At 40.4% G+C, this 12,496-nt stretch overlaps 1 protein-coding gene across 5 annotated transcripts in view; it reads right to left on the bottom strand.

Moving 5' to 3' along the window:
- gria3a (glutamate receptor, ionotropic, AMPA 3a) overlaps nt 1–10,914 on the bottom strand; it is a 56,552-nt gene extending 45,638 nt beyond the window's left edge. For all 5 annotated transcript variants that reach the window (XR_003671717.1, XR_003671718.1, XM_028421329.1 and 2 more), the window contains exons 1-2: nt 10,624–10,914; nt 10,048–10,206 (exon numbers count right to left, since the gene is read on the bottom strand). Coding sequence is in view for 3 of the 5 variants with exons in the window: in XM_028421329.1 (XP_028277130.1) it covers nt 10,048–10,206; nt 10,624–10,711 (247 nt within the window). In the remaining 2 variants the exon portion in view is untranslated. The remainder of the gene's footprint in view (nt 1–10,047; nt 10,207–10,623) is intronic.
- Nucleotides 10,915–12,496: the final 1,582 nt, after the last annotated feature.

The following is a 12,496-nucleotide window of genomic DNA, read 5'->3' as shown; positions in this document are numbered from 1 at the left end:
TTTCTGAATTCAGACACAGAATATAAATGAGTATATAATACAGCATATGTCAATTCCAACAAACACAGTCTAATAATATTGTGTCAAGAATGTCAAATTTTATAATAATTTGTTTCTTAGAAACACATGGCGGCTTTTTCCACTCATCAGAATTCATGCTACACACTGCATTAAATTATGTGTCATGGCTCATGCATTACTTATAAGTAACACAGGGTTTTGACCTCCGGTAGTGCTATGGAACTCTTTATGTATGCGTGAAGCCCTGTTTTGATTGTCATGTCACGCACATGTATGACGCACATGGGTAATGTGATACAGACATCTGTCCCTAGCCTGTAAGGCTTCACCACCAGTGATGCACCACCAAATGTAGCATGCAAAGACAATGAAGAAGAAGTCTGATATCGCAAACATAATCGTACAAATAAATAATAAATAAAAAATCTCAGCAAGGACCCTTTCAACTGTGTGTTCTCTTTCAATGTATTTCGGAATATATATTTAAGGGGGACTGCACCTTTTTGGAAGAATTCATGAAAATATACATTAGATACAAACACTTATGAGTGAAATGGCAAAATAATTTCACAGTTCTGTGATTCCTCCATGTGTCCATTGGGAGTTCATGGCTGTATGTTTTTCAGCGCTTGCTTCTCTTCAATTTGACTTTTCCATTAAAACGACCATTCAGTCACCCACACGCACACTTGATGACTCAGTTCAGTCATCTTAGTCATTTTATTGTTCCTCCGTCCCTCCATTTCCTCAGCCTTTGACTTAACTCGGCACACATATCAGATCGGTTGATGTGTGTCCACAAAGGCCAGCATGACTCTCTGTTAAATATAAAACACAGAATCACAGAAACAGCTGCTGCTGCTGCTTGAGATGATATTATCATCAAACATCAGAAAGACTCATAAACAGGTAAATAAATCTCCCTTTACATAAACAGTAAAAAAAATGTTATCCTTTTTGGATCTCTTCACAGTGAATTTTTCCCAGGATAACATTATTTAACATGAGAGCTCCTCAGATTCACAGATGTCTTTTCAAATATTCAGCTCATGTTCCTCCGTAGAAAAATAGTAGGCAGCCATGAAATTAACACCTCTCGGCTTATCCAATATCATCCAATTCTATTCACAAAATGGCAGCAATATCTTTTGTTTGTCAAGGTTAAATGGACAGCCTGTACTCCTGAAGGACTAATGATCATGGTCAGAAATGAAGACACGCATCATTTACTTTATTACAGAGGGGAAGTGGAGCTGTTTTTCTGCTCTGTGTGTTTCTGTTCAGAATACTAACACCAGCTCTCTATACATGACTAACATCCAACTGGAAGAATTCTCCTCTCTCTTTGCTCTTTGTCGACTTCCATCTTATTCATCACCTAACAAACACCCACATCTGCCTGTCATTGTGGTTGGTGTCTTGCTCTCCCCTTTCCTCTCTCTTCCTTCACTTCTGCGCTCATCTTCGGCTCTCGCCACCTCGTCAAATTTAACAGGTAGATACTACAGTGTTCAGCAGCTCCAGCTCTGTCATATGTCTTCTCTGGGCTTCGTGAGTTTAAGGGTCTCTGCTGCAGACAGCTGTGGAGTCTATCACAAAACAGGATGATGGACCTGTAGTGTATGTGCACAGCAGAGCTGAGCATACAAACTGAATGCTCTGTTGCTGAAAAGAAAAAAAGGGTGAGCTGCTGTCCTGAAAAGCAATCGAACAGATGCAGTCAGGAAGTCAAAGCTTGTTTATATAAGAAAGTGAAAGAACTGGATAAAGGAGGAAACTCACCAAGATGAGGTGAAATTCTTGGACACAGCCGAAAGGAATGGATGGTGCATTTTGGACAAAGTGAGGACAAGATTACCTTTGTGGTGATAACAAATGTTTTTGTGCGTACTGCTGCCCGGTGCGAAGTTATATATCAGAGCAGTGTCCGTAGTGATACTGAAGGAGAGCAGCAGGGATTCAGAGAGAGGAACATGGAGGCCATGATGGTCACTTGGGGATACCTGCCCTACCCCGTCCCCAGATAACATGTTCAGTAAGGACACAACACGACATGCATCAACTTATATAAGATGGGATCCAAGAGAAACTATAGCTGTGTGTCAGTTTCGTGGGTGCAGGTCTCCTGCATCACAGTGATGCTGTTCCATTTTGAAGGCTAAGACAAATGCCAGGAGCAATGAAGCCTAATTTCTCTGGCTGACAAAGATCAAGGTGGATCATTCACAACCCAGCCTGCCCCAAAGATCAGTGCACGCCAACGAACGATGCAAATGAAGGATCTTCAGAAACTGGACTGCATATATATACTGCAGCTGTCTAATCTCAGCTGACTATTGGTCAGTTTCAATGCTGGACACTGAATCTTACATCAAGAAATCATGCCCATATATACTATACTCTGGGACTACAAACTGTTAAGCCGAAGGATTCATTCAGGGCTTATTTCAAAACACATTTTGATTATGTATTAGTAAAGCAAGGATGCAGTGGAAAATGTTGAGTCACAGGGAGGAAACAAAATGAGTAAAACTCACCCGGCTCTATTTCCACTTATGTTTTAAAAGAGATCATTGAACAGAAAAGCATTACTAAGCTGGGCAGAGAATGCCAACAAAATTGTGTAAATGTGCTGACTGACAGACACTCAGCAAATTCAGTGTATCCTCATAGAAACAAGCTCAGCTGATCAGCCAACATCTCTTGCAATTATTCCAGGTAACATGTTTCCTTTGCATTCTGCCAGCAGCAGCAGCATTTGTTGGCTGGAAAATTGGAATATTTTTCAATATTGTATCTGACATGAGTGAGGCATTTCTACACAGTATCAGTCAAAGCTGTATGACGATCGGAGTTCAACAAGTTCACCTTGAACCTATTTAACTCTCAGTAATTCTGGTTTTAGAGCCACATAGGCCCTCAAAGCTTTCTCAGCATGCATTGATCAGCAGACTAGACACAGATAATCAACTTCTCTGAGTGTTGCATAGGAAGCACATTGTTACCTATTCAACAAGATGTTTACATGTCTTCAATGGAATGGAGCATATTTTATATTGTTTTACTGATTATGCCTCGAGTAAAACATTCCAAGCACAGTTTTGCACAGCCTAAAAAAAAATAAAATAAAATGCTCTCTATTTATAGGAAATGCCTCAGCAGCAGAACATCAGGCCGTCATCAGTCATCATGAGTTTTCATCAGCACTGGTGGCAAAGAATAAAGCAGTCTGGATTTTGAATAAGCATGAGTGGACGAATGTCAAATAATAGGCCAAGTCTGTCATTTTTATAGAGTCACTTTAGATTTAAAGTCTCCATGAAACTGAAAGTCAGAGCAGGCTGGTACTGAAAAACTCTGCATCTCTATAGAAGTCCATTTTTAAAGAACAAAATTAAAGTGCAATTGATTAGGTTCTTGTCACCTTCCTTAAAATCCTCCAGTAACTTCCTTATAAAGCCATTACAATGTTTGATATTACAAATTAAAAAATTTGGTTCATTTTTTACATTTGGACATGTCTCTCCTCCAGGCATTCTACAGCAATAAAGTAAAGTAACATTCAGCACTCTAATTTTCACCTCTATGTCTGCAAATAAAAGGCATGTGTGTTAGTGCACTTTTACATTTTCTTGAATGAAACACAGCATTAATGTTACACAGTATATCAGGTCAGCACCTTCTATATAGAAAGGTGGCTGGCTGCATGTGTTTGTGTTTCCACCTTTAAGTAGCTCATGTGTTACCATGAAAATGTTAATTTCTACATTCATGGAGTGAAAATGGATAGACTGTTTTCACAGCAGACATTGTGACATGACATGACAGAAGCACAGGAGGCTGCATTTCATTTAGGGGATGTCCTGCTAATGTGCATGCTGCTTCACTGTCCAAACTGTCATGGCTTCCTGGGACACTTCATGGGGCTGAGTCTTAATCAGGGTTATTAATACCACCTGCACTTTTCCTACTGTTAAAATGTTAAAAAAAAATACCTACAAAATAAATAATGTTACCGTCAGGCTTGGTCGTACTTTGTGTGTATTGAACAAATTTTGGCATGCAAAGCTTACAAAACAGAAATGGCAACACTGCAAATTTACCACTATATTTATATTTATGCACACTATTATTCCACTGGCGTTAAATGTTATTATGTATTTATTATATGAATTGCTTGAATGCTTGATCCTGATTGGCCCAGCATTCTAAGGTCTGTTATTTCTGTATACCAGACCACTGATGCAGTTTTGATCCCATCCAGACCTCTGGTGATTTTAAATCAATTTGTGAACTTGTAAATAAACATGTTTTGTAAGTACATGTATCCACATATTATATCTCTAACAAACTTCTACATTGATATGTAAGCAGCCTATTTGATTTGAATGTAACATAATAAGGGTTTTAGTCATGTAAATTAAATTATCAACACAGAATTGTCATTTTAATTTGCAGATCAGTTTGTTCACATGCTTGGGGATACACAATGCTTCAAAATTACACCACAATTTAAACCGTGATCTCTCTAATAGTGACTCTTTACAGCACCTCATCTGGTCTGAGTTTATTAAGCTGCATTCATTCTGCTGAATGGCTTGTCAGGAACCCGCAAGTACAATTTGACCATAAAAATCACAGCAAATGTTTGTTTGGAGATGAAACTCTCACTGAAGGCAAAGTGCATGCCGTTTAAATGATTCCTGTGTTATGACATTTATGTTTTTCGGATTTTTTTCCACATTACAATCTGCATTGTTGCACAATTTGTCTCAGTTGACCAACCACAGAGAAAGCGCAGGGCATACGGGCACTGGAGTCTGAGTAGGTGTTTCTCCCCAGGCAGTGTTGTTGCATGTTGGCCGGAGTTCCCTCTCCTTTTCAGATTATGGCTTTGTAAAAGCACATACTGCATCTTTTTTTTTTGCAGTGGGTTACCCCCTTCCCCCCCTGCAGATTCCTCATTATACACAAAGAGCAGGACAACACCCGCTGGATTAGCCCTAATCTGAGATATCCAACTAGATACAGCCCACATGCTAAAACAACATGACAGAAAGAAATCTACAGCAGTGATACATAGCTGTGGCCTGTGGCTATTGTGTATTATATGGAAACATACACTGGAATATTTTCACTGTACCGCACATTAGAAGCGCTGCTAACCCTCCACCTACACATTCTACATACAGCATTCTGCAACAACATCATCCAAGGACAACACACTGTGTTTAAAAAGGTTATGATGCTGCAGAACACACATCAGAATTTAATCCATGAAATCCTTTGACTTAGTATAGATAAAAAAAAATACAATAAAGTCAATAAATGTATAAACTGCTTGTTTTAGATGCACACAACTTTTCCACATTTTTAAAAGTAGCCCTATCTAAATTATTCACTGCCCCGACGGCATCTTTGGTTTCTCTCTTGCATTATTCTGTGTAGTTTGGAGCTTGTCCTTCAATAATCTCAGGTAACATTTAGTGAATAACAACGGACCTTTCGGAGGCAGCCACGCTGAAGGACGTTGTATAAGACAAACTGCTGCAGCGTCACTGTAGCTTGTCAGTAGTGATCACCGTCGCTCCGTTACAGAGGCTGACATGTAAGCACATTCTGATGCACAGGATGAAAGACTAACTGCAATCTTCAGTGGCTTGCCCTCCCCAAAGCTATTCTCTACTATTCTGCCATTTCACAGCATTATGACCAGCCTATTTTCAGTAAAAACAAGAAATAATATTTTTTTATAATGGCTTTGAGCCTGTTTGTTCAAGTACATGTAGCTTCTCTTTTTTTGCATTTTACTGACAGATATGTGTCCAACTGATATCTAAGTGCCTCTATTACAGTCAAGGCAACAGTACTCAAAGAAACCTAATGCATTTCTGCTGCATGATGGCCTGTGACTCATGTCTTACCCCACAGCACTGGACCCTAAAAGCTCTTATTTAAATAAGGGTCAAACCATCTATTTATGTTTATGTCTGAACTGCACAGAACACAACAATGCATGCACCTGAAATGACTCTTAACTTAGATAACCTTTTCAATCACACACACACACATATATATATAGATTTGGCATGCTTCCCATGACAAATCTGAGGATTGGTGCTTGTCAACTTGGTACAGATCATCCAAACTGACAGCACTCTGGCTGCAGAAGCAGTAACTCAGATATTTTTATCAGTGAATCGTGATAAAAGGACACGCTTTTGGGTAAGTGTCTCTTTCTGTTCAAGGGCTCATAGATCCTTTTAAAGCTCTCAAATACAAACACAAGCTGGACAAAAACCTAAGCAAAGGTGGGGAATATGAACTGCAGACTGAAGTTTTTTTTTGTTTTTTCCTGATTACTGCTGAGCTCATATCTATATTAAAAAGCAGTGTCAATAATCATTTGTGGATTAGAAACTATCATGACGAATGCTTTTCCTCTAGCCAAACATTTGGTTAACTTGTCCATGATGCTCATTTATCACTCATAACCTGTCAGTTTAAATGTGCTCTCAGAGTTATGATGAATTCAAGGTTGTTACATGTTGTTTGGTTACAGCCCAACATGTTTGTTTTGCTACAGTAGCTGCTATATAAAGAAGTACAGCACTGACAAAATGACACATATTTTTAAATATAATTAAAAGCTAATGATCCTTTAATAGTTTTGTAAATGCAGGTCAGTGCTTTCTTGATTACTGTGAAACTATTAGTACTAGGACACAGGAACTGTTCCACACTCTGTGGTGTTTTACTCGTGCTGACTTTTGACCTTGTGGACGTTGTTGACTCATGGTTTGATCCATAAAGTTTACTAAGTCTGGGAACAGAATAGTAACCAGGTCCTTGAACTAAACAAGTGATACCCAAATTAACAATTAAAGGCATCAAAAAAGTACAAAACTATAAGAACGCCAGGTGCAGCCTGCACCTAACACTCACTAGTTCATGTTTTCACTTGGAGTGTGGACACAATATAGAACTCCAGGCACCTATTTAAACCATATATATATTTGCTGAGCTAAACTACCTTCCAATTTTCTGTAGAAACATGTGATAGGTATGCACCTTCTTATATAAACTGAGGAAGGAAATGGAATAAGCACACTGCCTGAAACAGTGAATCAAAGGATATTGAATGGCTCATCCTGCATTCAGTTTACAAAGTCAACTATGAACAATGTGACTTTCACACCAAGCAAAGCTAAACCCTTTTATGCAGCTCATATACCATCATTGTTATGATGCAACCAGGAAGGAACAGGACAATTTAGATTGTTCATGCACCATTAGCTCTTCTAAATAGTTCTAAATCTAAACTGGCATAACAGCATTAAGAAAAATGTCCTTATATGGACACAACAGATGAGTCAAAGTATTCACCACAGTATTAACACTGCAGAACAAGAAGAAGAAGAAGAAGAAGAGCAGAAGGAGGTGGAGGTGGAGGAGGAGATCTGGCTGCATGAACTGGTCTGTGTTGCATTAGTGGGACTGTCCATTGCCTACACACTGAAGTGCTCTAACATTAGCCTCTGTCTGAGCAGCATCACACTGGTTGAGTCATAGCAGAGGGGGGATAGGTAGCTATAATAAACACTCTAATACGAAACACTGTTGAAATTTGATCAAATCGAGGTTTTCTAAAATATGCATGAGTTTTTTCACATAGTAACACAACTCTCCACACATTAAGATATAACAGGCAGTATAATCTCAGCTACATTTAGTTTAACTCGTCTCTGACCGACCAACCTCTCAATCAACTCTGTTTCCACTTCCTCTTCCTGCCCTGACCTCGGTCCTAATGGATATAACCTTCCTATTTCTGCATTTATGCACACAGTCCGTGCTGGCCTGTGGCAAAGTGTCACATCAATAAATCCTGCAGCTTCACTCCAGCCACAAATTGGTGAGATAATAAACACAACAGCACAGTGAAGTTCTCTTTGTCGGAATCAATTCAATCAAGTTGCAGTGACTGCACCACTGGATGTTTGTTAGCTGTCAGAACTGCAACACAACTGAAAATGCATTCTCTGCTCAGAGGAAGAAGGAGAATCTGCCATATATTAGTACAAAAGGACTGAAACATAGAAAATGAAAGGGTGGTGAGAATTGATTTTTCCATACTGGAGAACAAACTGGAGCCACACACAGACACACACACACACACCACTGCTGGACTGTGGCCTTCCACCTATTGATCTACGCTGCCAATAACACAGTCATTTGCCATCAGGGATTTGTAACAATCATTATATACTGACCCAGCTGGACGACAGCAGTGATGTCCCGCTTTCTTCCAGTCAGGATCCATACAACAAACACGACAAATGAGCTCAGAGCTAAAAGTAATGACTCTCATCCTCAAATTTGCTCAACAGTTTATATTATACCAAAGATAACCAGCAGTCATCTTAACCCTTGATGATGTGAGCTGCGGGAAAGCACAGCAATGACTAATCTAATATTCATGCCGGAATAGAAATGTATCAAATCATAATAATCTCATTCATTTGATACACCGACACCGGCCAGGCAAGCAGTGCAATTTGCAATCCAGACTGCTATAATAAGAATTGTGTAGTTTGGTGCAATTTCAAGTAATGTCTTAGTCACAAACTGGCCTGGCTGGTCTACATAATGAGCTTGGCTCTTTCAACTGAAGAGCAGCAAGCTTAGCTTGCATCAGCTCAGTAAAAATTAATCCTCCTGATTATCGTGTTCCTCTTCTTATCCTTTAAGAAAACCCATAAGCTTCTTTCAAAAACAATGGATTTAACTTCAGTCAAAGTCATTTTCTGATACGGTCGAACTCTTTACACACCGGTTTGTGTTTTACCCCTCATCAAGCTAAGCATGCATCTGTACCCCGGCGGTAACTGCTGAAGTGCCCTTGAGCTGAGCACTGACCCCCACAGCTGCTTCAGTTTAATTAGTCAGCAGCCAACGGTGCAAGGTTGCAAACCAACTGGACAGAGTCAAGGTGTGAGCGTGTGAATGTGTGTAAGTCTGCCTGCAACTTCTCCCCAAGCTACTGGTGAGTGCTGCTACACTTACCAGCAAATACCTTAACTGTGTTTGTGTTCAAATTCCCCTTCTTTCTTTCTTTTTTTTTAGCCTTATTCTCACTTCATTTGGTTACACAGACATCTCCACGGCAGCTGACAAGAGTTCGGAGAGCTGCAGCTGATCCAAAAGCGTGAAGTGTGAAGTGCAGTTGGTGGGAAGAAAGATAACAAATTAATTCTCCAGACAGAACCTGGTGCCCTACATGGCAGAAGGGGGACTGGCAGACCAATTATGAAGCCATCTCACACTCCAAAGCGCTTCCTATCAAATCCATCATGTTTATGGAGATGACTACACAGATTGCAGCATGTTACAGTTGATACTGTGAGAGTATTTATCCACCAGAGACACAGTCTTTGAAAATCAAACAACTTGACTGTGATCCACTCATACAGGTACACATATATAACAGGATAAGCAGGAGGGTTTTTGTCATCACTTCCTGTTTTCACTCTTACAGCTGCTTGTTGTACAATAAGATCAAATAAAGGACTATTCAGTAATTGTTCCCTCAAGTTTTCCATTATGCTTCCACTATTTGTCCTCAGTGTGGTTACCCATGTATGAATGTTACCCCACAGTCCCTGTAAATGTGTCTTCTGACAATATCCACAATGATTGTTTTACCAATAACAGAGACACTTTCACACTGCAGTCATCTAAGTGCTGCTCATCAGCTTCTCTAGAATTACTAAATTACTCTTGTTTACAAATGACTGTGTTTGGCCAATTACAGGTCATCAACCTTCATCATCCAGCTGGTGAATTTTGGATGCCATGACTGAGGAGTCTGACTATTAGACCAGACATTTGGCAGGTGTGTTTTTCAAGACCATGCATTTTAGCTAATGAACATTAGTGTAATTATTTTGACATGCTCTGCCTGTTATCTGAATGTTCACCCAGAAGTTGCATCACTTTGCACAATTTACAGCTGAGTTTACTCACAGGCGTGTGTGACAGAGAAACTGTTGGAGGACTCCAGGTTGTCAACATTGTAATTGAGGTGGAAGGGTTTCTCCGTCACATTCTGGTTGGTGTTATACAGCTGGACAGCAAACCTGAAAGCGCTGTGCTCCTGCACTGTAGAGCGCATGAACAGTCCACCTACAGGAAATAAAATGTCACATATCACAGCGCTCTAATTAGTCCATTGCCAGGATACATCAGACTGCACTTATTCCATGATAATTCTTAATAAACTGCCATGATGATATAATTACATGTGATATCAGACAGAGGTGTTTATATCGATTAGAAAGGAAGAGAAAATGTGTCACAACAACAACAAATGATGCGCTGCAGATACTGAAAGTTCCGTTTGGAAAATTTGGATCAACTCTATTTTTAGCAAACCCACCCGCCCACAAAGACGCACAAAAAAACACCCCACAACCTTGTAGGTTTCATGAGAAGTGAAGTTGGCAACGAATTTAAGCATCAGCCCGATCAGTGACTTGCAGAGACGTGTCCTATTTAGACTATGTGAACAAAGAAATGTCAGAGTATCCCGGTTCAACTTACCAATGTTGATTTGGTTTGGAAACCCTGCCAGCGAGTCCCCCAAAAAATTCAGTAGAAAAAGGATTATCGCTATTGTGCGATGCCACATTTTTCTCCTAGAAGTGAAATCAACTCCTGGTCTCTGTGTGTGACAGAAGCAAAGCAGGGAGAACCATGTACACGGGCTTGTACGCAAAAGAAATCCACAAGATGCGGCGGGTCTCTCTCTGTCTCTCTCTCTCCCTCTCTCTCCTCTCTCTCTCACTCAATGTGTGCACCCACGTTGAATTGGTGCCAGCGCAACTGCAGCGCCAGCCCTCTGCTGCTGCTGCTGCTGCTGCTGGAAACCTAAAGCCAGTGTTTTATCTCAAAGATGGAGGAGGAGGAGAGCGGATCTCCTTACTGTGGATAAAGACCATTGAAATGGGCCAGAGAGAGTGAAAGAGGAAAGGAGAGAGATTGGGAGAGAGGGTAAGGGTGGGAGGGAAAGGGAGGGGAGGGGAGGGAGGGGGGCGTTTATCAAACTTGGTCTGACGTTGAATTATAATAAGAGCAGCCTCCCGTCTTCCTCCTCACGTCACTGCAGAGTGGGTGTATGAGGCGGTGCAGTCTCTGCTGTGTGTGTGTGTTTGGTGCAAAGACAGAGCACACTTAGCATGTACTCAGTATGGACCAACAGTAGTGCTGACTTGTGTGAGTGCGTGTTTCTGGAGGCCATATAAAGTATGCTATATATCTATCATCCACCCTTCCTGTTCACATGTGTGGGAGCACTCATGCAGCAGCAGCAGCAGCAGAGGCCCTGCACATAGCAGCACAATCCGAGGCTGTCCCCTGCAGGTGTTTGAGTGCAGGATCCGTAACTGTAGGAGCTAATGCACTGATTTATCACTGTTTAATCACTCCCTGCCAAGAGGCCGAACTAATGATATGTATTAGGAACCTTAATTGACTTACTTGGGTTGGCTATTTGGATCCACACTCATTTTTTGTGGGCGACATGAACAGCTGATGCAGAAGAAATCCAGAGGCCAACTTTTAATTGTGTTAGAGATTTGGGTCCAAACAAAAACCAGTGATGATGATGATGATAAAATATTTTGTCTGTATTGCAATTAACTAAGACTTTTTTTCCCACTATTGCTGGAGGACACTTCAACAAGTACAACCGAATGCACATAATGTGCAACATAGCTTTCTGGTAAAACATCTTGTGTAACTTGGCTGACGTTCTAAAGAAAGCACTGCAGTAGCTAAAAGGAGGCTGACTCACAAAATACAAAACATGATGAGATGCCTGAAGTTTTTCACATTATTAAATGTCATGCACGTTAATTTTTATGTCTTCTAAACTGCCTGCAGAGAGACAGCAGAAAGGGATCAGAGCCGAAAGAGCTCAGAGATGGTTTGTGGCTCAACATGATCCATCCAGTTACTACACCATCTGCATGACAAAGGAGTTTCACTCTTCGACTCAGGATCAGACTAACATGACAGGAATGAGGATCACAAAGAAAGTATCACTGCACATGTTGATAGCCAGGTAATCTCTGACTATAAAGACTAATAATGTCAACATTAGTAGCTGCTGCTAATCTCAAATATGCTCCAATGAAGAGTTAAAAAGTTCCAATTCAGAGTAATCTCCACTAACTTGATGATATCTGCTTTTACGTTTATACTTCTTCTCATTAGGAGCACTGCTGCTCTAGTTAATCCTGTCTAAATCAATAGCCTGTGATGTCTGCAGTCTGTGCCTGATCCGCCTGATGAAGGAGTTTAGACGACTGAATCATAAGACCAGAGATACCATCTAAATCTTTCACAGGTGATTTTGAGTTTTTGTTGTTTCCTTTATAGCATTTTTAAATATACAATAAAACACTGCAACCTG

The sequence above is a fragment of the Parambassis ranga genome, chromosome 14 (assembly GCF_900634625.1).
Source record: "Parambassis ranga chromosome 14, fParRan2.1, whole genome shotgun sequence".
Classification (NCBI taxonomy): domain Eukaryota; kingdom Metazoa; phylum Chordata; class Actinopteri; family Ambassidae; genus Parambassis; species Parambassis ranga.
The sequence above is the reverse complement of the archived record's forward strand: the minus strand, read 5'-3'. Positions and strand labels throughout refer to the sequence as shown.